At 42.0% G+C, this 26,582-nt stretch overlaps 1 protein-coding gene across 1 annotated transcript in view; it reads left to right on the top strand.

The window, feature by feature from the left end:
- Positions 1 to 25,967, top strand: part of LOC113405309 (probable ATP-dependent RNA helicase DDX58) — a 33,935-nt gene extending 7,968 nt beyond the window's left edge. The window contains exons 4-18 of the mRNA XM_026646380.1: positions 2,836 to 2,986; positions 4,978 to 5,109; positions 6,106 to 6,213; positions 8,380 to 8,533; positions 9,314 to 9,572; positions 10,252 to 10,414; positions 12,487 to 12,588; positions 14,812 to 14,969; positions 16,221 to 16,356; positions 17,570 to 17,718; positions 17,888 to 17,978; positions 18,749 to 18,919; positions 20,882 to 21,033; positions 22,593 to 22,739; positions 24,689 to 25,967. Coding sequence (XP_026502165.1) covers positions 2,836 to 2,986; positions 4,978 to 5,109; positions 6,106 to 6,213; positions 8,380 to 8,533; positions 9,314 to 9,572; positions 10,252 to 10,414; positions 12,487 to 12,588; positions 14,812 to 14,969; positions 16,221 to 16,356; positions 17,570 to 17,718; positions 17,888 to 17,978; positions 18,749 to 18,919; positions 20,882 to 21,033; positions 22,593 to 22,739; positions 24,689 to 24,994 — 2,379 coding nt within the window. The 3' untranslated portion in view covers positions 24,995 to 25,967. The remainder of the gene's footprint in view (positions 1 to 2,835; positions 2,987 to 4,977; positions 5,110 to 6,105; positions 6,214 to 8,379; positions 8,534 to 9,313; positions 9,573 to 10,251; positions 10,415 to 12,486; positions 12,589 to 14,811; positions 14,970 to 16,220; positions 16,357 to 17,569; positions 17,719 to 17,887; positions 17,979 to 18,748; positions 18,920 to 20,881; positions 21,034 to 22,592; positions 22,740 to 24,688) is intronic.
- The last annotated feature ends 615 nt before the right edge of the window (positions 25,968 to 26,582 follow it).

Below are 26,582 nucleotides of genomic sequence, written 5' to 3'. Positions count from 1 at the left end.
TATGACTGCAATTGGGACCTGACTGTTGCGTCAGGTCACAAAACATGTATTTATCTGCAGGATAACTGGCTGTAGCCGGTCGTATCAGTTGCCCACTTTTATCAACACAAGATTGAATCATAGTATTTTAAATGAAAAATATATCTTGTATGTAAAATAAGAAACCAATTTGCTATGCCTTTTTCTGTCAATCTAGACCTTCTTAAGAGTTATGAAAATGGATCTTACAGGGTTGTTCATGTTCCCATCAGTGGATAAAAGGGTTTGAAATTCAAGTTGTAATTTCTAATGCATATACTTTGGTTAATATTAAACGTGCCTATTTCTAGATGAAGGCCCAGTCCTGCAAACACTTATGCACTCGAAGCTTCTCTTCCCAAAGAGCTCTCAAGTATGGGGAGCCATGCTGTCCCTCCTCTTCAGTGTGTATGGGGGTATTCGTGTGGCCTAAAGGATAGAACAGAGCAGGGATCAGCAACCTTTGGCATGCGGCCCACCAGGGTAAACACCCTGGTGGGCCAGGCCGGTTTGTTTACCTACCGCGTCCGCAGGTTCGGCCGATCGCGGCTCCCACTGGCCGCGGTTCGCCGCTCCAGGCCCATGGGGGAAGCGGCGTGGACCGAGGGATGTGCTGGCCGCCACTTCCCGCAGCCCCCATTGCTTACCCTGGGGGCTTACCCTGGCGGGCTGCGTGCCAAAGGCTGCCGATCCCTGGAGCAGAAAGTCATGAAGCTGATATAGACCTTTAGTGCGATACAGATTTGTGTTGTAGTAATTCTCATTAAGAGAAAAATGAAGCTCTTAAATTAGATTATAACTTGCTAGATAATTCAAAATTACAGGTGCAATTGGGCCTGCTATGGTAATTATCGAAACTTGAAAAGCCTTCTTTTGTTTTCCAGCAATGTTCATGCCCATTGTGACCATGGCTGCTGGAGGAGCTATACTGAGAATGCTCAATCAGGGCAAACTGCAAAGCATAGATGAGATGATATCCAAAACTGGTGGTTTATTCTATAATTAGTTTTTACCAAGCCAGTAACAAAACAGCTTCTGTAATACCTTACTTTTTACCTAAAAGCCAAAATACAGTTCCCTTTAAACAATCCAGCCTTTGGCTCCCACCCAGACCGCCAAGTCTAATATAGTGAGGGTTACTAAAAACCTTATTCACCATATATAAATTTCTACCAATCACAGTACTCATCCAGCAGGTCAATGAATATTTCAGATCTTACCAAATATGTGCTTATGAACTACGTTTATTAAAGAAAAGAGAGTTATGAATAAAGTTCTTAGGTCAGTTTCATAGCAGAGATGGCGAGGTTGATTTCTAAAAATCCTTCTGAAATCAATTTAAAAGGGTATAGTCCAATAGGAAGTCCAGGTGCATAGTTTGTTGCAATTCTTCCGTGAGAAATTGCAGGGATAATCCAGCATAAGCCTGGAGACCTCAGTCTTGCAGTTTAGACTTTCCCTGACAAAGTTTAAGCACATCTGAGATAAAACAGGATCAGGCCCAACTTCCTTTATAACTAAAGTTCAGTGTCAGCAAATGATCACAGCAGGCTTCCCTTGGATGAAGAATAGGTTAAGTACATTGTTGCTTTGAAGCTAATCTGTTTCCTAGGCATACACTGGTATGTAGTTGCATTCATTAGCATAAATCAATTAACCATTCAAACAGTTCACAGGTAGATTTACATTGTGGAGTCACACATTTCAAAGAGAATTGAAGACAATAATGTCACTACACCACAAGTTCCATCTAAATTTTAATATCCCCTTTTGATCGCTGAATCAATAAAATACAATAATGAAACATTGTAGACAGGAACAGAAGTTTAGCATCTACAAACTGCTTAGATCACATTGTTAAACTCTAACAAGATGTAGGTAAGCATAGATAAATACAATTAGTATCTTCTACTTGGTTGTCTAACAATATAGACCTACATTTTAAGGACTCTGGTTTATTTAACATGGCTTTGCTAACTATCTATAAGGAATGGCCCTGTTTGCCATTTCAGTACTCTTCTAATCTGTCCTTAAGGGTTGTTTTCAAGTCATACAGCCTGCTGGTTGCTTAACCCTCGCTGGCTCAGCCTCACACCCATAAAGGCCTTTAAAAAGCAAAATGAAACTTCTAATCGGAAGCTTTTAAATCCACCAGTTAAATTCCCTCTTCTCAGTGAGAGAGTTAAAGTTATGTGCTGGATTTTACCTCTCTTGACATGTTACAAGCAATGTTATTTATCTGTTAAAGCATCAGTATGCTTGACACATTACGAGGCAGCCAATAAGATGGTCTCCATCCCTGCTTTTACTGGCTTCCAGACAACTGATAGGCCGAGAGGAACTTTCTAAGCTATTGCACTGCTTTAATCTGAATAAAATATTGTATCATTTCTTTTGTATGTTTTGAAAAATGCTCCATTTCAGCTGACTTAAATCTTTCATCTGGGTTTATTATAATGCTTTTCATCATGTGATCACAAAGCACTTTACAAAGGTGGATAAGGATTAGTATCCCCTCTTTACAGATTGTGGAACTGAGGAATAGAAAGCAGTCATAGACCTCCATCCTGCAAACACCGAAACACATACAGTTGCAAGTAATCCAGTGGAGTTCAATGGGGCTGCTTGTGTGTGTAAAGCTATGCCCGTGCTTAAGTGTTTACAGGATCAGAACAATCGTGGGCTATACAGTTATGTAGATACACAACAGAACTTTAAGAGTTTTCCCCTGTAAAGGCTCAACAATGTTTTTCTTTCGAATGACACACTTTTTGATATTTTGGAAGCAGTCACAAACTTTGCTTGTGCATTATGCAGGTCAAAGAACTGAAAGGCAGAATGGCTGGTGCCGTGAAGCTCATTGAATGCCTTTCTAGGTCAGACAAGGAAAACTGGCCCAAAACCTTTCATCTGGCTCTAGAACAAGCAGGATATGACCGAGCAAGCAAACTGTGGAATATGAAAGAAGGTAATATGCAAATTATTTTTATCATATTCTATGCTTAAGGTTCTGTTGTACCAGACATGAATCATTCTCAGGAAGATGAGATTACCTTAAAGGGACACTGTCAGTGTGATTCCTTTCTTTTTTTTTAATTGACTCAGTTTAAAAAAAAATGTGTGTTCTGGTAGTAAACAACCCTGAAATATAAAAATGGAGATATCCCATCTCCTAGAACTGGAAGGGACCTTGAAAGGTCATTGAGTCCAGCTCCCTGCCTTCACTAGCAGGACTAAGTACTGATTTTGCCCCAGATCCCTAAGTGGCCCCCTCAAGGATTGAACTCACAACCCTGGGTTTAGCAGGCCAATGCTCAAACCACTGAGCTATCCCTCTGTTCTAAAGCTTTTTATTTTTTTTATTTTTTTTTTTTGCTCCCCTATTGATGATGATAGTCTTTTTTAGCAAAGGAGAAATTAATTATACAAGATAAATGAAGAAACTGACTGCACGAAGTGAACTGGAAAAATTTGTCCCCCACCATCAACTGTATTAATTTATCATTATTTTATGTGTTGTTTGTAATTGAAAGGCACAACATTTTCAGACAAATGTGATTTGTCAAGTTGATGGTGTCTCTTATTGAAGCTGATAAACCTTCCTTTGACTTGCCGTCCCTGTTGTAAAGTGATCAGTATGGGTTTCCACAGTACCTAATGGACTGATCACCTTGTCCCTACACATCTGTGCACACAATAGAAAGGTAAAGACAGTGTGTTTCAGAGTTTGTTGAGCAGCATCTACTGGCCCTCAGACTGAGCAACTCCTTTTGTTTTCTGCAAATGCAGAATTTCCCATCAAGTCCACCCTCTGCCACTGAATTTACCATGTTGTGTTTTTCGTTTCCCCACTTCTTTGAGATTATAAAAATACCCTCACAATTGAGCTTGCTTTGGAATTACCAGGGAAATTCTTGAGTTGACGATGGTAGGATTGGGCACTACATAACTAAACCAAGTGATTGTTACAGGTGAATCTAGATTCCATTTTTTTTATACTTGATCTGCTTTGACCTGGAACATAAGGAGCTTGTTTGAAATAGTTTTAATTAGCAAATTGGGGGGAAAAAATATTTTTTTGTAAATGTTTAGCTATTTTAAGTAACTTATGTGGTTGGCTCTGATTTGGAGACAGCTTTATATTACAGTAACCCGGTCTGTGTAATTTTATGTGTCTTTGGGTTCTCCCCCCCCCCCCCCCCCCCCCCCTCTTTTTAACTAATTTTTTTTTTTTTTTTTTTTTTTTTTTTTTTTTTTCCTCCCCCCCCCCCCAATCACCTGTATTTTATAGTCTTTTTTTTTTTTAAAGGCTTTTTGGGCCTCTTATGACATCTACCTTAATAAAACTAAAGTTTACCCAATTGGGGATGCTCTTGGATCATAAGAGAAATTATCCATGTTGGAGATGTCACAACTTGAACAGTCAAAGAGTTCCTGACAGGAGGCACTGCTAACTAAAGCCTGCTCTTTGGAGCTTAATTTGTTGGCTAGCAGTGAAGAAAAGAATGTGCTTTTTGGTTTTGTATGTTTTTTGTCACAGCTAAATTAATGAGCTCTATGAGAAAATTGTTCCAAAACACACAATATGGGGGAGCAAGGAATATTTAGCATATGCCCTCAGAACTAGTAAGAAATAAATCTTGGACTGATACAAGGAGGAAGAGGAGGTTGGCTAGGCTGTGCTTTTATGAGCATGTGGCACTTCTAAAATCATAGGAGTCCACATAGTCGTTTGTCTACCTTAAGCCCAGCCTGGACAAGGCATTTTATTTTTACCTCATAGACGTTAAGGCCAGAAGGGACCATCATGATCATCTAGCCTGACCTCCTCCACTGCTAGCAAACAACTTCTTTCCCAATAAGATTCGGCATTGTGGGAGAACCACTTTCCTGACCTGTCAAAGGTATGACATTTAAAGTGGAAAAGATGGCTAAGATGCTTGCCTTGGTGTCGTTCAGGTAACGATAAAGAGATGGATGTTGAAATGATGGAGGACCAGAATGGGAACAGTAGTGCCTTAGACATAAATGTACAGTATTCTGAAGAAGCAGAAGTTCACAATTTCAGTGCAAGTCAGTGTTCTCCTTCAGGTAATATTCAGCAGCTTAACACTCTTGCAAACATTAGAACTGTGCACTCCTTTGCACTTTTAAAATGTGTGTGGTGTCCTTAAAATGGCTCAAAAGAAGATAATTGTAGAAAATAGAGTCTTCTGCATTGAATTTCCTACTTCCCGGTTTAATTGTTTAACTTCACTGTTTGCTGCTAAAAATGCCCAATGCCTTGGGCATGACATGCATCATATGCTGCTCCTTGTTTCCCATACACTCACTGGAAAGTTGGTGTTTCAGAGGAGCACCCTCATGAAGGGGTTAAAATAGTGGAACTCAATCCATGGCTCTTCTCTGATTTGAGTAAGTCGCCACATGACTTAGTAACTGGTAATTTAGATAAACAGCAGCATATTGGTCTGTGCCCTGGCTGGAACAAAGCTAAGGGAGCCCTAAAATACTACTTGTTTTCTGAACTGTTTTGACAAATGTTAATTTGTGCTATCACTATGTGTTAGTCACAAAACAATAACTCGTAACTCTGTCAGAACGGCTCTTTGGTTTTTAAAGGCTGGGAGCCCCTGGATTAAAGAAAACATTGAAAGGTGTAGGAGTCATTGGACCAGAAAGATTAAAATAAGACACATTCAAGCTGTATGTAGTGTTCATACAATCTGTTCTGGGGAGACACAGACCGACATTTTTATCAGGTGCTATGCTTTCTGGCTTGAAAAGATTGGGTCAAGGTAAGATCAGTGTTGACTCTGCCAGCAAAGAGTTTGAAAGGAGTCCATCTGAGGGAGAATAAACAGGCTTTACAAAATGCCAGCTCGTAACCCACAAACCACTTAAAGTTCCAGTCTGGTATATGGTCTGTTATAAAATCTTTTCCCTCAAGTGCTACTCATTAATTTTAGATCATAACTATATATGGGGGATAATGTATTCTAACCAAAGCATTACTGTATCCATTTTATATAATGGATCATGTTCTTCACCACAGCATATATTGAGCTTTGCTTATTTATGTTCTAGAAGTGTCTCAACAACCTACTTATGGACCAAAGAAGGCTAGAAGTTATCAGATTGAGCTTGCCCGGCCTGCTGTCAGTGGGAAAAATACAATCATATGTGCTCCTACTGGTAAGAACATGTATTCCCAGTGTTGAATTTTTTTTTAATTTTTTTTTGAGACATTTATTTTGCTGTGTGGTATGAGGGGAGGGCTGGGGGGGAAGGAGAGTCTGGGGGAGGGGAAATGGACATCACAATGTTGTCTGTTTAGGACACAGATTTGTCATTCTCTCATCAACCTTTTATTTAAAAGCAAACTACCCATTAAATTTAATCCACAGTGATTACAGAGGAGCCCCAAGTACTCAATGGTTATGTCCTGCGGAGATAGTGGGTGAGGTTCTGTGGCCTGCAATGTGCAGGGAGTCAGACTAGATGATTATGATGGTCCCTTCTGACCTTAGTCTGAGTCTATGGCATTTACAGCAGAACTAAAATCCCTCTCTTTTGCACTTTGATATTTGAATGTTCCCTGTGAAATTTCCAAACTAGCCCTTCATGGGCCAATTACATTTTCCGTAATGTTTGTATGGGGCAACATTTTGCTAACTTTCACAGAGAAAAGGTTTAAAATTGAGACCTTAGAAATTTTATCTTGAGGCTCTGCTGGAGATTTTCTGTCTAAGTAAAGAGCTGCAGTCTCTACAAACTCCAGACCTCAGGGACATTTTCATGTCCGCTCAGGAACAGGTCAATGTTAAAGTTTAACCACAAAACAGCTGTTCTTCTTCTGCAAAGAGTAGCTGACTGAGCAGTCCGCTTTCACTGGCTACTTCCCTCAGATGCTGCCAGCCTGAATCACCAACTTCATTCCTCACAGAGGCTTTGGGAAGAGGGGCTGTGGAGGGAGAAACTAAAGTGTGTGGGAAGGGTGAGGAGGACTGTGTGGGGAGACTTGCAGATGAAGATACCGTGGCAGCAGATATGCACAAGTGACCTGATCCAAAGCTCATTGAAGTCAATGGAAAGACTCACATTGACAAGCAACAGATCAGCTTCTACCTGTAGTGTGAGACTATCGGAGGTTCATAAGTCTGGCTGAGGGACTGGACCCCTCCCCCCCACCTCACATACACCCACAATCCTGAAGAATCATGATGTCCTTCCCCCATACCTCTGCTCACTTAACTGTTTAAAAAAAATGAATGCAATTAGGGAAGAAAGCTGTGGGAGGACAAAGGAGGACCATGGAGCAATCCAGACTGTGCACTGGGAGCAGTGTAAGGAGTGAGTGAAGGTCATATGGGGGAGGAGTGCAGCAGTATATGGCCCAAGGAGAAAGTGGGCTTCAGGGGGAGGGGAAATGAAAGTGGGGAGAGGGGGATACAGAAAGTTGGGGATCTGTGTGGGGCACATAAGAGTTAATGCAGCGTGGATAGGGTAGCATAGAGGCCGTTGTGTCGAAGTACTTGTGTGTTCTTTGTGCACTAATTCCCATATATAATTACATTTTTTTGTATTCATAAAATAAACTGTGTATGCAGCAATACACGAAGTAGTTACAAAAAGGTTGATATTCTGGCTTAAAGGAAAAGTTGGAAAATGAGCAAAATTTAATGGACCTTAAACAGCTGTAATCTGATGAGGAACATCTCTGGATTTTACACTTCCACCCCCTTCTCTCTCTCTCTCTCTCTCTCTCTCTCCTTTTTTATTTATTTAAAGTTTTGTTTTGACACAAGTACTGCTCTAGAGAAACAAGCTTTTCATGCATTGGGGAGTTCCTGTGATTATGGGATAGAACTCAAAACACTGTTGTGGGAGGTAATTCTTCAGAAGATATCCGTAATGTTATTTAGAATGCTGCTGATAAACAAGGAAGCAATCATAGCAAAGCCATAAGAAACTGAAGTGAAATGAAATCAGGGTTTGTGAAACAGAAGAGGACAAAACTGATAGGGAATTTGCATCCCTTTAAACAAAAATAAAGCCAATACACTCTGAATGAGAGCTATCACTCCCCCCTTAATCCATTGCTTTATGTCAAAGGACTGTCATTCTATATGGTAGATAAGTCGTCTTCTGTACTACTGAGTCTGTTTCAGTACCAAGATCACGAAATAGAGAGTGATGCTAAGTATCCTGAATCCCCCAACTCCATTCCTGCAGTGAGCTTAAAGTAAGAACATGGGTTTGCCCACAAGGAGCCTTAAATTGTTACAGCTGCACTTGTGGTGAGGGAATATTCCAGCTTTTTGTTACTAATTCTTTGTTTTCATGCTTGATGTTTAAAAGGATCTGGGAAAACCTTCGTGGCACTTCTGATTTGTGACAATCATCTCCAAAACATGCCCAAGGAACAGAAAGGGAAGATTGTCTTTCTAGCTACTAAAGTTCCAGTATATGAACAACAGAAAAAAGTCTTCACGCAACACTTTGAAAGAACTAGGTAGGTACGAGTCCACACGTGTAGTCTTCAGATTTCTTTACTTCCGAGTTCCAAACCGTAGGTTCCTTTACATCCTCACGATCCTACCTTTTTTTTTTTTTTTTAACACCATTTCAGGGCTGTCTCTTAAAGTTCTGGTAAAAAGTGTGGCCCAAACTCAGGTGAAAATACATCCAATCAAAAAGTGACCAAACTGTCTTTGAGGTGTAATTGAAGGCTGCCTCTGAAAAGCAGCTACTTAGGTGCAGCCGTATAGAGCCCTTGTATGGACTTATAACTTTCATTTAGGTTTAAAGGAGCTAATTGACATGCATCCGCATGTAAGCTTCTCAGTTCAGGAAGTGTCTTCTCTTTTCTTATAGCCCAGATACATAGAGGGTGGGATAGGTTTTCTGAATACAATCCATTTCATAAGCAAAGGATGATGGTTGAATGGATGATGCTGATAAAAAATCCACTGTCCTAAACCAAACATGTTTCAGTTGGGGGAGTTGCCGGGGATCAGTACCTCTAAATAGGTGACCACGTTTTCAGAGGCCTGATCCAAAGCCCATAGGAATCAATAGACTCTCATTGACCTTAATGGGTTTTGTATCAGACCCTGGGTATCTAACTTAAGGCTCTCACAATTGAAGATTTTGGGCCTGATATCAAATCTCACTACCTTGCTTGATCCCCCACGGAGATCTTGCCCTATCTTCTTGCTTTTCCTGCTCTGTGGGTGTACTAATGTGAACATATTCTGTATTAATGTCACGACACATGTCTTTTCTCTCCCAGGTACAAAGTTGCGGGGATTTCTGGGGAAACGGCTGGGGATGTCTCTTCAGCAAGCGTCATTGAAGGGAATGATATCATTGTCTTGACACCTCAGATCCTTGTGAATGGTCTCAAAGATGGAACCGTTCCTTCCCTTGCCATTTTCACTTTGATTATATTTGACGAGTGCCACAACACCACTGGGAATCACCCCTATAATGTGTTAATGACCAGCTACTTGAATCTTAAATTTGACTCCACTGTGAAACAGCTGCCTCAGGTAAGGCACCACCCAGGGTTGGGAGCATTTGAAACCAGGACCACCTGCTGAGGTTTTGTTAGCTATGCCTTTCATCTTTTTTCCATTTTTCCTGCAAACCCCACCTTGCTACCACCGCAACTTCAAATATTAACCCCGTGTTTCACTCGGAGGGTTCTGGCTGGGCCACTTTCCCAGCAGCAGTCTCCTTTTAGTCAGCAAGACCAGACCTAATCTTTTTAACTCCAAACTGGATTCTGATGAAGGGCTCATGGGAGGAAAGCCCGGGTTACAAAATATAATCCTTGACTTGCTCCTTCCAGGACAGCAGCACAGGAGTTGGGCCACAATGATTCAATTGTGACTTAATATTTTATAGCCTCTAAAAGTTCATTAGGCGCTGTGTTGTCTTTAAGAAGCAAAATTGACTCTGAATGAGCCAGAATTGAAGTTTCTCCTACCACTGATGCAAGACTGGCGAGAACATCTGGATCTTGAGAAGAATCTTGGGGAGGGAGGAGAACAGAATGTAGTGGATCTTGCTAGCTTTTTATTCAGAATATCAATGCCAGTGTTCTTGATTTCTCCCACCTCTGCCCTCCCTTTACTAACGAGGAAGATCAGTCAGGGGACTGTCATGTTACTGGCTGCTTCTTTTTAATGACATGAACGTATCTATTTTGTACGTGAATGTGTTCAGATTGTTGGCTTAACAGCCTCGGTCGGCATGGGCAGTGCCAAGACCCTCGAGGAGACGATAGAATACATCTGTACCCTCTGCGCCTGCCTCGACATACAAGTCATATCTACCATCAGAGAGAACACACAAGAACTGGAGGAGATTGTATACAGGCCCCAAAAATGTAAGTGTTTCAGTAGGAATGTATCACTGCTAAGGTCCTGGGTCAGTCTAGTGTCTGAGAACAGACTTAACTGCATCTCCATTCAGGACAGCACTTCAATCGAATGCTCAATTAAGCAGCATGTGATTGAGTCCTGTTAACTTCAATGTGACTTATGCCCACACTTAAACGATGTTCTGAACTGCTGTCCTGAAATAGGGATGTTTTCCTGAATCGGGGCCGAAGTTCTGGTGGGCCTGATGTTCCTCTCACATAAACTGCTGTAAATTAGGAGTACCCTCTTTTAGATCAGTGGAGTTGCACAAGTCCATAACCTCTGTAAGGACCTCATCCATTAAAGCACTTGCCCACGTGCTTAATTTTAAGCACACTACTCACCCATGCTTGTGCTTTGCTGGATCAGGCCTGAAGTGAGTGTGAAACTAAACTTGATCTATCTTTTGTTTCTTGTATATCTTTAGGGTTGGAAAACATAGTGCCAAAACATTGAATGTAATGTGTAATCCTGTTATGTCCCATTTTCTTGAGAAATTTTTCAGTCCAAGATCCACTCTCATCTGAGGTAACTTTGTAAAGATAAATGTTGGTGCATGGTCATATTTGATATCTGAAGGGAGGGAAACAAATGTTAACCTGTCAGGAATTCTAGTGCCTGTCTCAGAATTACTTGAAGATAAGCTCTAGCCGCAGAATTTAGATCCAAATCTTGAGCATTCCTGTTTGGATGCAGGTTTTGGTTTAGGGCTATTTCTATTAAATATGAATGTGCTGCCTAAAAGATTAGAGTTTGGAGTATATGATTAAGTTGGACTGTCTCCACGTCCCATTTAGTTTGCCTGCCTGTGCAGTGTGTGGGGAAGGAATATGTACAGTGCTGCTTCTAGAATGTGTGGTTTTTTTTTTTATAAAAGAAATGGATTTCTGTGATCTTAGTGAAGAATTGAGTCAGTTGTGAAATTTGGAAATAGGGGAGTTGGAACTTTTAACTGTGGAACCAGAGTTTTAAGGGGGGTGTGTGTGTGTGTGTGTGTGTGTGTGTGTGTGTGTGTGTGTGAGAATTCATAGTGTTAACCAATATTGCCTGGGATAGCTCATTTGTACGGAAGCATGACAGTTAAATTCCAAGGTAAAATTCTGCCTGCCTCCTAGGTGGTCGCTAAGAGCGGGCGGAGGGAGAGCACAAAAGGAGCCTTTCCCAGTGTACATGGCCTGAGTCAGGGCTAGATAGAATGGCAGTCCGTGTGCTCCTCTAGTGCCGGGGCAGAGAAGCCTTACTCCCCAAGGGCACCCAAAGGTGGCTGGACTGTGGATCAGTATCTATCATAGACTTGACCCATGGATCTGGCCAGCCGCATGCAAGGTAGTGATCTGTATGCCATGGGTGCTCTGCCTCTGCACACCCAAGCCTTTTAGGAAGTGATGTGCTTTCCTGAGACAGAATGTCTCCTGATGCTCCCTGTAGGGCCGTGCGACTCCATTGTGCTTCCACCAAGTGCATAGTCGAGCCCCTAGCGAACGCTGCGCTGTGACTGTTGTAACCAAGCCTTTACTGAGAGTTGCATGAAAGGAAATAAAGGAAGAGGGAATGGACTGAAACACATTAGCTGGATGTTAGATGCGAATTTCCTAGAGCTGAAGGGCTTTGTTTCCCCTATCATTTCCTAGGTTTGCCTTTTGCAGGTGCATTTGCAGTGTAGTATTGATCAAGTAACAGATCGTAATAGTACAATGTGAATAGTAAACCTGAAATGGTGAAAATCAATTCTTTCTGCACTGATCTTGCCCGTAGAATTTTGCCTGCATAGAGCTAGGGATTCTTTCTGTGCATGTAGAACCCTGTAACTCTGATGATAAAGGCATTTGTGATTGCATAGCTAGGTCCGACTTGGCCCTTCCAAGGCTCAAAGACACAGCCACAAAGGATGTTAGCAAAGAACATCCAGGCCCACTGTTCTTCGGTCCAGGCTCCATGTAGCAGTTTGTCATGTTGTTTGATAGAGGGCCTGGAAATGTTTGTTAATCAGCTTTGGATCGATTGCTGATCACTTTGTGGTTCCTTCTTGTGACTCTAGCTTTCAGACTAGTCGGGAAGCGCCCCAAAAACCACTTTATGGCCATTATCTCAGTCCTGATGTCTGAAACGGAGGCCCTGGCAAGCAAGATTTACCCAATAGGTAAGATTACACCGAATGCAGACCAGTGGGAGAGAACTGGGGATTCATTTTTAGACTCTCAATAATGAACTCCTCTTACTTACTGCAGCAGCTTCCTTTCCCCTCTTTATTTTTACCTTTTCTTTTCCTTCCATTTTCTCTTTTCTAATAGCTCTTAGATGAAATAAGTTACACATGGAAAACTAGCTTTTTGCTTATCATTCAAGCTGTCTTAATTTGTAACGTCACCAATCATTTGACATGCCATGAAACCAGATTGCCTAGTCTGAGTGTATAGATCGTGAAACTGTCAAATAATTGTAAGTAAAAATACCAGAGCTTTCTTTAGAATGCAGGTTGTTTTGTCTTTTTCCTACAGAGAACCTTCTGGTATGTGGTATTTCTCTAGATGTTGCCTATAAAATGAGCCTAAGCTAAAGGATCGCATAATGAGGCCTTGGGCATATCTTACCTTGACTATTCCAGCCGCATCTTTTCCTGTCTCAGGCTGGAGAAGGGGGAAGCACAATCTAAAACTGCAGCTGAAACTTATCGTCCTCTCCTGCTACTCTGACGTACACATGGTCTCTTATGCTCTGAGTTCGGTCACTGGCTTCCTGTGTGAATTAAGTTTTTAGCTTCTTTGTCCTTTGAGGTTCTATATGGCGCTGTCCTGCCTACATTTTACCTCATGTGCTGCATCTCCCGACTGTTCCCTTGGACTCCTCTTCCCAATTACCTATCTTAGGTGTTTATATGCCTCCTCCCCTTACCGTCACATATGAGCACCTCCTAATCTTCAGTGTATCATGATGATCCTTGTGAAGATAAATTTTACAGAGGGGGAACTATGACACAGAGACTGTCAGAGAATGAGCCAGGGTTGTGTAGTGAACGACGCTCCTGTCTGTAGGACCCCAGCCTCATTTGTTAGGTGTGTGGTGAATAAGGCAGGGGATTGCAGGACTAGAGGGTGGATTCATGGCTGAGATAGTTGATTGCCACCCTAGAAATTGGATTCTGCCTGCCTCTGCTAGAGTTCCTGTTTGGGCAAATAACTTTGATTTATCATAGAATCTCAGGGTTGGAAGGGACCTTAGGAGGTCATCTAGTCCAACCCCCTGCTCAAAGCAGAACCAATCCCCAGATAGTTTTTTACCCCAGTTCCCTAAATGGCCCCCTCAAGGCTTGAACTCACAATCCTGGGTTTAGCAGGCCAATGCTCAAACCACTGAGCTATCCCTCTCCCCGGAAGTGCTGAGTGCTCACAGCAGCAGACGACATCAATGAGAGCGCTGTTCTGAATAGCTAGTGCTACAAAATGCTAAGTATTCTGAAAAATCAGGTCCTAGGAGTCTTGGGCTATGTCTACACTGCACACCTTAAAAAATGTGGCTGTGCCAGTGCCACTGCAGCCACGCCATTGTAAGTTGCGCGGTGTAGTTGCTCTTTATCGCCGGGGGAGAGCTCTCCCAGAGACAAAATAAAGCCACCCCCAACAAGGGGCGGTAGCTTGGTCGGCGTGAGCATCGCGCCTGCGCTGATGAAGCACTGTCCACACCGGCGCTTTTCGTTGTTAAAACTTTTGGTGTTTGGGATGTGTTTTTTCATACCCCTGATTGACACAGATTTTAACGACAAAAGCACCGGTGTAGAGACAGCCTTAAATTGGGTAACCAGGAGTAGTGGCTATTTGTGACCTTAATCTCTCTGACTCCGTTCCCCATGTATAAAATGGGGATAATACCATCCCCCCACTTCACAGGAGAGTTGTGAAGTTAAACCAAGTGTTTGCAAAGCACTTGGATACGATAGTGATGAGCTCAATAGAAAAACCTAGGAGGAAATCAAGGCTTGGTCTACATTAGCAACTTCTGTCAGTATAACTGCGTTGCTCAGGGGTTTGGAAAATCCACACACTGAATAACTATGATAAAATTAAATACTGACTAGCTGTTCCTTCCGTGAACACTATCCATCCTGTGCATTGAATGAGGCAAGGGTCCTGTGGAGAAAATAGGATGTGATGATATAATTAAAGCCAGTGACACAACGCATACACACAAAGGGGCTGAATTAATGTTGCAAAGGCTTAATTCTGGCATTTCCTAAGTTTTGAGTGCTTGTCTTCGCAACCTTTATGTTCTCTTACTATTTCTGTAGAGTGCCCTGTATCTTGTTCTGGCTGTTTTAGTTAGCTACTCAGTAAGATGTAGTGATGCTTGCTGCCTCTTTCCGCACCAGATGCGTTGTCCCACATTAAGAGTAAACGTTTCGGAACGCAATGCTATGAACAGTGGATCGTTGACACTCAGAAGAAGTGCAGAATGTTGCAACTGCCGGATAAGGAAGAAGAGAGGAGGATTTGTAGAGCTCTCTTTATTTATACTGAACACTTACGGGTAAGTGAATGCCCTCTCCTGTTGCATGTACAGAGGGATCAGTCATGTTCCCAGCAGTGCAGGTGCCTCCAATTGGAAGTTGAATAGGACCCTACACAGTTCCCAGATTTCTGGGTGCTCTTACCTTTGTAGTAATTATGGGATGATGCAATGGGCCAGACTCTCGGCAGTACAGATTGGCATCGCTCCACTGGCTTTACTGCAGAAGGAATGCAAAAGACCTTGAGCCAGATCCTCAGCAGTGTAAATGGCGGGTTCTAGCCCACGAAAGCTTATGCCCAAATAAATGTGTTCATCTCTAAGGTGCCACAAGGACTCTCGTTGTTTTTACTAAAGCCAAGGAGCTATATCAATTTACACCAGCTATGGATCTGATTCAAGGTCTTGATTGAATTCTGTGTGCTCCAGGGTAATGTGTAAAGGACTGGAGCGCACTGGGGAAACCTGTGGCTAATTGCCCGTGGCATTTGGGAACTGGTGATAGTAACATTTTAGAAGAAAGATGACATTTATTTTGTCTGTTTCGTTCATGCAAAACAGTTTTCAATGTTCTATTAAGCTCTATGGGTCAAATGGGTGGAACACAGTCTAATAAATGTAATGTGAAATGATCAAATAGTTTGTTTTCTTAAGGGCTTTAGAATACTGCAGAAATTAAACATTGGGGGATAGAACTTGAAACATTTTGAAAATAAACCTCCCTTAAACCATAAGAATATAAATTACGGGTGATTACGAACAGTGGCATTATGTCAGTGCTGGACTTCAAGCACCTCAATGAGTGCATTGAACTCAACCCTGAAACATGTGTAAATCCTGTAGGATCACGGCCAGTATTTGTGCCTATATCAGGGCCTCGATTCCCATCTGGCTTACATTCAAACAGAGGTTTGAATAATCAGTTTGAGATTGGAATCAGGCTTCAGAAATTCAGAGATTGGAAAATAAATTAGTGGATTTTTCTCAGAAGTCTAGTTTAGCGGAGAGTGCAAATGTACACTTGTTTGAAAAGAGCAGATGCATTTTTTTAGCACCCCACATCTGAGCTGTGTCTTGGATGCTTACTAAAAACTATACTATTCAGAGGATACTGCTTGCAATCACTGTTTTCCTGTGCTACTGTAGAAGTAACAAGTATTTCAAATGAAGAAGCTTATCTTAGTAAAATTCACTGGGGTTCCCCCCCCATTACTGATGAGCATTTGGCCTGAGAAATGAGTGTTTTAAAAATATATTCATCTCTCTAAACAGAAATACAATGATGCCCTCATCATCAACGAAGATGCACGGACTCAGGATGCGTTGGCCTACTTGACTGAATTTTTCAATGACATTAGAAGTGGAGGGTTTGATGAGATAGATAAACAGTTAACAGCGAACTTTGAAGGTACTTCATGCAGCCTATCTGAAAGGTGCAAGTACCAGGCAGGGGGAGAGGAATTGTTTAAGGTGGTCCAACTTGCTTTTCTTCTTACTTGTATCCATGTTTAGAGGCTGTAACAGTTGGGGTCCAGACCTTCCAAGCCAGTTGTTTGCATGAAACCAGCTTTGAGTAGCCATCTGTTGTCTAGCCCAGGAAAAGACTTTAAAGTTAATGGAAAGTCAGTGAGACTTTCCCTGTGCTCCCAGTGGACAAATGTCCTGGCTCATCAGTGGGGGCTGAACTTGAGACCTTAGTGCTAAAACCATGAGATAAAGAAGTAATAACCTTCGCTGTCAGCTGCTATAGACTCTTATTCTCTTATGTGGGTCAGTGGCTAGCAGATAAAGACTGTCTGGTCTGTCTGTCTCTCCCTCCCTCCCCTGCTGTGTTTTTACATGAGCACTGGGAGCCTGGCGATAGGGGAGGGAATCATGAGTGCTAGCAACTTCAGAGGGAGGAGCAAGGGTAGGACACAGCTGGGGAACGGGCACATGCTGCGTTCTGTGCTACTTGGGCTCATGCTACCCAGGCACTCCTGCAAGTATTACAGCAATGCCTCAAGGGACTGTGATGCTAACCCCCTTCATGAGCTGTGGTTTAATGCCACAGGGTAGCCCTGCATGTGGAGAACAGCTGATTAAGAAATCAAGTGTACTAAATTAGGCTCTTATCTGGCAACTGGTTGTGCAGAGTAATTCCCGTTGAGGTCTGTGGGGATTCACATGGATGCAGGGTCTGCCTATACGGAGCCAATGGAAGGATCATAACTTTGGGGTTTGTCTACATGGCAAGCTAGGGCACTGTAGATTCACAGCCTGGCTGGCCACACGCTGATCCCTCAGTCAATCAAGAGCCAGCAGAATCAATATTTGTCTTCAAAATAGCTGGGTTGTGTGTGGGTTTTTTTTAATCAATTTTCTGGTTTAGATGCCTGCTCAGGGGGTATGCTGCTGTGATTTCAGCTTTAAAATGCAAGTGATTCAGAAATAGCTCCATAGGGACACGGTTACACATATACAGCTTTTTTTCTTTGTTTTTAAGAGAATAGTTGAGAATTTTTAAAGACATTAAGGGCAAGGGAAAGTCACTTGACATTTGGCTGCTAGATATGAGTCAGCTTGCTGTTTGCTGGAATGGATGATGCTAACTGCAATCTGAGGTCAATGTTTTCTTCCAGCTAAACAACCGGAACTGAGAGAGGCCTCAGTAGATGAGCTGAATGAGAATCCCAAACTGGAGGAGCTCACCTTCATCCTGAATGAAGAATACCGCCTAAAGCCAGAGACCCGCACCCTTCTCTTTGTTACCACAAGAGCTCTAGTGTCTGTAAGACCTTCTCCCTCCAACACTACTAAAAGGGGCAACTAGAAAATAAATATGGGGTAGTGTAGTAGCCTGCCTGGGCTGCGCTTATTGCACACGCCAGGGGCTCCTTGCATCCCTTTCTGCGACCAAGAGTTTGGAAAGGGTTACTAACGGGTGTCTTGCTTTACAGGCTTTGAAGAAATGGATTGATGAAAATCCTACACTCAGCTACCTAAAACCGGATGCGTTGATGGGGCGTAACAAAAGAAACCAGCAGACAGGTATGGGAGTTTGCACTGAGGGAAGCAAGTTGTTATACCATGTGTTCCCAGACCACTTAATGCAATAATTTATCTCTGTAGTCAGTCTCCATGTTCCAGGACAGGCCAACAAGCAAATGCCCAAGCTAATACTACAATTCCTTCATCAATATTAGGGAGGGATATGAAATGTACAGGAGATTTTACCACATCTAAACGGACTCCTGCTTTTCCTGCCAAAACCTCTGGTTAAAACGCTAGGTGCATTAGCAACAATGCTCTGCTATGCAGTTCTGCTAGATAATATTAAAAAAATCCCTCCTCTCTTTACTCAGAGCGATGCAGTGGGTGTTCCCTGCCTCATTTGTGGCTCACTGAGTTTCCCTGTGGTTGGAGGTAAACACACGTTTAAATACTTGACTGCACCAAACAGAGTAAATCTGACTTATTTTGAGAATATCTTAGTGTTTTAAAATAGCCAGGGAACAGGATCTCATTAAAACAAACCAGTTTTTAAAAGGACAACTTCAAACACTTGAAAGTGTAAAATGTTGCTTGCCAAAGTGATTCACAGTGTGACACCTTAACAAGAGTCCCTCTTTGTTAGATATTGTGCAGCTTTCTAGTCCTCAAGCAGGCAGCTGTGTATCCTGATTTGAGGCATTTCTTTCAGTCTCCAGAGCAAACAGACTGACTTTTGGTACTGACTGCAAGGATATGTGTATTATTTGATTTAGGAACTTTTCAGCATCTCACCGTGCATTTTGTATTCTGACTTTCTTGTACTGTAGGGATGACACTCTCAAATCAAAAGGATGTACTGGATTCATTCAAAACCAACGGCGACAGTAAGATACTAATAACTACAGCAGTCGCAGATGAAGGGATTGATATTGCTCAGTGCAACCTGGTTCTCCTCTATGAATACTCTGGCAACGTCACCAAAATGATCCAAGTCCGAGGTATGTGTCACTGGAGCTTAAGAAACTATTATCATGTGAATATGGTATAGGTCTAGAAAATACCCCCGTCAGCCTCTCTGACTGGCTGTCATGTTTACTTTAGGCTTTGTGTGTGTATCTTACTCTTATTTCTCTCTGCCTCTGAGTGCTTTCAGCTGAATGAAGGGTCAGGACAAGTCTTGATGTCAGTTTGTCACAGGACAGAAGAGCCATTAATTAGATTTGTGTGTGTGTGAGTAAATTATACAGATCACATGATGGTGCTACACATTCAAGGAACATCTCAAGTGTGCATTTGTGCATGCAAGTAAATAGAAATATGCACAGAAGAATAATTTAATGGCAAGTGCAACTGGAAATTCTGCAAAACATGCCCCCATGGAGAATTCAGAAGAAACTCCGTTAGGAAGTCTCGCATAGTGGCTTGGCCCCTCTACGCATATGCATATGGGCACAATCGGTCCTTAAACTTGTGTAATATAGTGCCCTCAGGTGGATTATTGGAAGTGTGGTTTGAACCTGGGACTCCTAGATTTAAAAACAAGTGTCTACTGTCTAAGCTAAACGACACTATTAATGCAAAGAATGCAGTGCTCATAAACCACTATGTAGTCCAGCCACTAGAGGGGGATAGAGGGTCCTACTCTAAATGTGGGTTACACTTTCAGCTACAAAAGGGAAAAAGGGTCATAAAATTACCCAGCCCTTTTAAAAATTCTGCTGCAATATTTAATTTTGTGATCTGAGCACGTAGTCAGGCTATGCAATTCAATACTATTGTGAAACGGTTATTTTACTCATTTTAAATGGACCTTTCATTGAGTGAGCTCCTGGCTTTTGGGGTTTATATCACACTCGATGGCAGTGTTTTATTGTTACGTATCTTTTGTATTAAATAATTACCTCAAAATTAGACACTTAAAGTGTGAGGGAAAAATCTCTCTCGCTACAAGTGCTGTTGTAAATATCTGAAAAAGAAATTGGGCAGGTTGTCAAGTATCAGAGGGGTAGCTGTGTTAGTCTGGATCTGTAAAAAGCAACAGAGGGTCCTGTGGCACCTTTAAGACCTACAGATGTATTGGAGCATAGGCTTTCGTGGGTGAATGTTGCATCCGACAAAGTGGGCATTCACCGAGCCTATGCTCCAATACATCTGTTTTAGTCTTAAAGGTGCCACAGGACTCTCTGTTGCTTTGGGCAGGTTAACTCTATAATTTTTGGAACTCAAACTAAATGTGAGTAATGGTTGGTTCTAACAACCCTCCTTTTTAAAAGCATAGGACAACATGGGAATCCTATGAATTATTATTATTTATTATTCTTAGTTTGTATCACGGTAGAGCCAGACCCCAGTTGAGATTAGGGCTGCATTATGCTAGGCATTGAAAAAATACATAGTGAAGAGACAATCCTTCCCCTAATGGTATTTCCTACTGTCAACTATCAGTTTTCATTTTGATGGGAATCCAACAACGGGACAGATAACTAATGGATGTTCATCTCAGTCTTGATCCTCACCTAGCCTTATGGATCTTTCTAAAAGAAACCATATACAGTGGTTGCTGGCCACAAAATGTCTGAGCTAATCACCCCTGAAGGCCTCGTGCACCAATGTGTAACACAGTACTGACAGAGAATACATACAAAATAGGGTGGGGTCTTTGTAACTTCAAAACTTCATAGAATGTGTGTGGTTTTTTGGATGCTTGTTCGGATTAAGAGGGCCTGGGCCCAGTGAATTTTAATTGGGAGGCTTTTCTAAGCATGTGTAGTTGCTGCAGCTTGGGAATGGGCAAGGGCCACATGAGGAACGGGTAAGGGCCACATAAGGAACCATGCAGAAGCATAACGTTTCCAATGTCTCTATGCCTGCATTGAGATCCAGGCTTTGTGGCACAGCCTGGCTGCTGTTTTGCTCTGTTCTCTCTAGAGCGTTATAAAAGGGCTACCTGTCACCCCCAGGTCGTGGAAGGGCAAAAGACAGCAAGTGCATCCTTGTGACAAGCAAAAGCGAAGTGGCTGAGAATGAGAGAAACAATATCTATAAGGAGGAGATGATGAACAAAGCCATCAAGCAGCTGCAGGAGTGGGATGAGGAAAAGTTCGCAAGGAAGGTGGGTCCACTCGCTGCCGTTCTGCATGTTCCGAATCAGAGACAGACAACCTAAATTGGCCATTGTCACTGGGTTCTCAGCTGCACCACGTATTCACTCAGGGTGAAATTCACTCTGTGCACAGACACAGCACAGGGCCTGTGCGCCACTTGAGGCCTTGTGCTGAACCTGTGCACTGGGGGGCCAGGGGGAGGGATACATTTCCCCCTGTATGTGCTAATTCATTGTGTAGTGTTGCTGTGTGCTGCTGTTTCACCCCAATGGTAGCTGCAAAGCATTGGTGGTCAAAGTGGGTGTTCTAGAGACCTGTTTGCATAGCAATAGATGGACACGCTTATTTTATTTTTAGCATCTCTGCATAGGGCTGTGGGTGGGCTTATTAGCACTGAAAAAATTTCTGAGTTGATGACCAAAACCAGTTTAAGCTCAAGTAGTTCATTGTATCCACACTAGGTATTCCGATTCATGTTCTGAACCATTCCAGATTTGCTGGGTCTACACTAGCAATGTCCTGTTTCAGTTGCAGTAGCCTTTGGCTACTGATTTCACAGCTCCCTGGAGCAGTGGATTCTGGGAGTTTCAAAGCACCACTAGTGAGCAGGTTGGGACTGTAGGGGGATGGCTCTTTGAATGGTTTCCGTGATTATGCCATTCCCTTCCATCCTCACAGGCACTGGAATAGTGGTCAGGTGCGCTGCAAGGCAGCTAGTCCAGACAATATTTGACATTCACATACTCCCAGCATACTTATAAAGCCCGTGGTTTATCTCATACATCTTAGAACTGGAAAAGTCTCCAGTGTGGAGAAGGTCAGAGATGTGCTCTCCTTCATGCAAATTGTCCCAGTAGTGGTGTCTGGGCCAGACTCTTAGCTGGAGTCAATCCGCAAAGCTCTATCCACTTCAATGCCAAAATTAACTTTGACCATTTGTTTAACTGCAACTACCGCAGAGATGAAAAGCAGCAGGTGTCAAACATTGTCTGTGGGGCATGTGGCTTTACAGCAGATGAGGATCTGGGCCTATGAGATAGTATTGCATTGTAGTGAGCACTGTGATGTCAGAGCCTCGGGGCTCTGACATCACAAAAATCTGTCCTGAGCATGCTTGGAAGTAACTCCTCCCTCCCCCCCCCTCCCCAATGCTCTTCACTCATCAGTGACCATCTCAGACAGGTGCTGGCTTCATATTTCTGCTAAAAAGAGACTTTGTTCAAGAATTGGATGTCAGGCTGCCCGTCATAGATGCATAAGAATTGCAGTAGAAGTGGAAAATACATGGGGATAACTGGAGTTTGCAATTCTGAAAAGAATAGGTGTGGGGTCCGTTGGGGAGAGTTTAGATCTGAGACTGAGTCACATTTTCATAAGGAAGAGCAAAGAGGAGCTTGAATTCCACCACAACCACCATTTTCAGGACCAGGTCTACAGCTGGTATAAATCAGCATAGCTCCCTTGACTTCACTGTCGCTATACAGATCAACATCAGGTGAGCCTCTGGCCCTCAGTGTTTCTTTGAAGATCATAATAATCCATTTGTTTCTAATGCTTTGCTTTATAGATAAATGACCTGCAAAACAAGGAAAAGACACTGCGAGATTCCAGAAAGAGAGAAATAAAACAAAAGCCCCTGGAGGGCAATAGACAACTGCTCTGTGGGAAGTGCAGAGCATATGCCTGTAACACAGAAGACATCCGGGTAATAGAGGTAAGCGTATAGCTTAGGAATCTGTGAATGTTATGCTGTGCAAATAGTTCGTTACCAGTTGAGCCTTACCAGTCCAATTTTAGGGTTACAGATGTGGTGGAAGTTAAAATGACCAGTTTGATGCAGAATGGGACATAGGAACTTTAGTAACATATCATCTGTGATTCATCCTGTGGACAGTGTCAAATATTTCAATGAAAGGTGCAAGAATCAGTGTAATGTACAATTATGGAATAACAGCCCATGGGAGAAACTTCTTCCTAAGCCCAGGTTGTTAACGTTTAATTTACACTCAAACAGTGGTTTAGATTTTTTTTTAATCCTACTTTATGTATGTTTATCCTTAATCATAATCCATTGGTTTGTAAATGTAGACAAACAGGAAATATCGATATCTAAACAAACCACCCACCTTTATAACCACACATGTTCATATTATACATCTACAATATACATGGTACCTGAATACTTAATGTAACTGGATGTTCACTTTCCACCCACAGGTTACTTTTAAAAAATCCTGCTAAGCTCTTTGCTGCAGGTTAGCACTGAGTTGATGATTTCCAGTGGCTGGTTATGCATTGTAGGAGGGAAAAAAATCCTTTAACTGCATTACCTTTCAGTTTCATTGGCTTCCCCCTTGTTCTTCTATCATGACAGACGCTATATAGGAGTGCGTTATTTACTTTCTCTATACCATTCAATATTTTATATAGCCCTATCATAGTGCTGCCTTCATCTCCTCGCTAAAATGAACAGTTGTGATCTTCTCAATCACTCCTCCTAAGGAAGTCTCTCTAGTCCTCAGATGAATTTCATCACCCATAGCAGAGCACAGCATTCCAGGAGAAGACGTATATCATTGCTTAGCACTATCCTTTTTCAGGATTATTTTCCTTCTCATTCCTTAGGTGGTGTAACGTTTGTTTTGCTTTTTTAGAACTGCTGCTGGGCATTATTCACATGTTTTCATGGGGCTGCCTATGTGACCCAAGGGTCTCAGTCATGCTCTGCTCCCACCCACTGAGGTTGGGGAAAGTCAGCTGGGCAGCTCTGCAATAGGAGAGCCTTTTCCTTGACATCAGGAAAATCTAAGCATTGATGTTGGGTTTCCCATACCTGGGGTATTTCATGTGCTGCAAACGGGTGGTTTCCAAGCTGTGCTCTGGCCGAGTCCCCACTGCTCGGTGACCTACTGCTCCTTGTTTAAAAAAACTCCCCACAACTGACTTGCAGTCTCACTTATGCCACCCAGCTGTACATGCTTTAGCACTAGGAAATCACAGATGGGCACTAGCTGTGTCTCGATTGTTTGTTCGAGTAGCAGAGAGGTGTGGGAGTAGGAAGCAGCAAGGAGAAGCAGGGTTCTGGCTCTGAACTTCCTGTCTCTCTGGTTCTGTAGGGGACTGACACCCCCCCTCCCCCCAGTACCATAAAGGGGGAGCCTTGCAGCTGGAAACTCCCTGGAGTTTCCATCCAGCTCCCCAGCGAGGCAGTAACCGACATTAGGGATGATGGAACACAGTCCTTTAAAAATGATTCTTACCCTTGTAAGAACAGCTGTGCATTGTAGTACCACACAAGGAAAGATTTCATTGGAGATTTATAAGAGTCGACTCAAATACGTTTTCACAAACTCTTAGCTGAGACTTCACCAATCCTTGCAAATTGCATTTGGTTTTACAATTTTTGTGTGAGAAAGGGGATGAGTGACGTTATCATCTCCATTATTTTTTTTTGTAAGGGAATTTCCTTTTCCATAAGTGCTACTGCAACTCAAGCTATTTTGTATAGTCGTTTACAGTTTAAACCAAGTGACCAAGGCAGAACTCCCTTGGTAGTTGTGTAAAATCAGCATATGAAGACCAACAAATGGAAATGTAAGACTTTAGAAATTATGATAAATTTCTGGTATTAAGTTGCATCTAATATTTTTACTGTCATTTTAGAAGTCTCACCACACCGTCTTAGGTGCCCTGTTTCGGGAACGTTTTCTAACAAAGCCTCACAAAAAACCAAGCCGCTATGACCACTTTGAGAAGAAATGTAAAATGTCCTGCCGAGACTCCAAGTGCCAACATGACTGGGGCATCACAGTGAGGTACAAGGCATTCGATGACCTCCCAGTGATCAAAATTGAAAGCTTTGTGGTGAAGGATATTACAACTGGGAAACTCGCAGTTTTCCGGAAATGGAGAGAGGTGGATTTCGCAATGAGGGAATTTGACATTAATGAAATGTCCAGCACAGAGTGAGTAACAACTGGTTCATCACCGCCCTACTGGGTGAGCTATTTCAAGGTACACAAATGCATGTTCCTAACTCAAGTGTCAAATAGATTATATGCAGATTGGGCAAATGGCAGCTCTTGCTTAAAGGGGGCTCTGCAGTCTTTCATTGGTAATTCTAGTATTCTGAAGGTTGCACCTTATTTTGTACTCGGAGTTCCAAGTGGATGAGGACTAATAACGCTCTAGGAATTATTGTATTTCATGCCATGGCTGATAAGACTTTTTGCCCATTTTATCTAAACAGTCTGGCATTCTTAAATAACGAAGAGGGAGTATACACATGTCACTCCAATAGACTACTTAGAGCACTCCCTAATTTGTATTCTGATGGCATGCTTCACCTCTGCAAAATAGTTTGTGTAGTGTGTGAAAAAACAAATTTGAATGCCTAATCAAACTTATTAGCTAAAATGTGTAGATATTTAGGTGGAATTCTACAAGTGAACAGTTGAAGTTGCATGTTTTGCATTGATTGGATTTATCTGTTTTATTGCTATTTGTTCATGTTGCACTTTATGTAGCCTGAACTCATTAAATCTTAACATTCAATTTGCCTCCAGAGATCATTTATGCTAGGATGTAGTTGTTTACAGGCAAAATACAAGGCAGATTGGTTCCCTCACAGTAAGGAACTGAAGTTAGATTTAAGAGATTCAACTTTCTGGATTTAGAGACTACGCTTGGTCCCTAATTTAGTATTTTGTGAGAAGAGCTGGATAATTTTGTTTTCAACTGAACAAACACACTTTAGATTTAAAAAAATCCGGTTCAGAAATGTTAGGCTTAACAAAATGAAGCCACTTACCTCCTCTGCAACTGCTGCTATTCAATCTCCTAGTGGGAGGCAGGTCTAGCCAGAACTGATTTAAAGTCAAACCAAAATCTCCCATTTATACCTGCAAGAGGTTAGCTTCATCCCTCCCATTAGACAACTGAAATCCACTGTTTATCCTTGTCTGTTATGATACAGACAAACAGTTCCTTTGTTTTCAACTTAAGCAATTTACTTTAGGAGGAAAACTTTCTCCATAGTAATGATTGGCAGCTGTTTAACAATCTGCACTAACTACTAATTAGCACAATAAATTTAAGTAGACAGTATTGCTCTGTTTTAATTCCTCATGAAAACAGATGCATTTAAATAAAATAACTTTAATGGAAGTGTGATTAGTAATCCATAATTAAAACAGTCTTTCTACAACCTGGCTGCTTCCTGCAGCAAAATTTGAAGTGTTAGTCAAATGCTCAAGTTCAATTTTCTATTTCCATTGTTACACCATTACTTTCCTGCTTTAGGAGTTTAGAAAGTTTCCATTAATAAAAGCCAGTGCGTTTCTTATACTTATGTGACAGTGCCCCCCATAAGGCTTTATGGAAATATGCTTATGCTTATGAATGTATACTGAGATGTGTTATATGGCATTAAAGGCTATGATCTATTGAATCTATTAATCCTATTTGTGTGCATGTATCACTTTTGTATTCAAAGTCATGAATATTGGCTGGGCGCTGGCTTGATTTTTAAGTAGCCTTTGTAAAGCATTTGGTTAGC

The sequence above is a fragment of the Terrapene carolina genome, unplaced genomic scaffold (assembly GCF_002925995.2).
Source record: "Terrapene carolina triunguis isolate 2854851 unplaced genomic scaffold, T_m_triunguis-2.0 Scaffold35022, whole genome shotgun sequence".
NCBI classification, from domain to species: Eukaryota; Metazoa; Chordata; order Testudines; family Emydidae; genus Terrapene; species Terrapene triunguis.
This window is presented reverse-complemented; position numbering and strand designations above follow the sequence as displayed.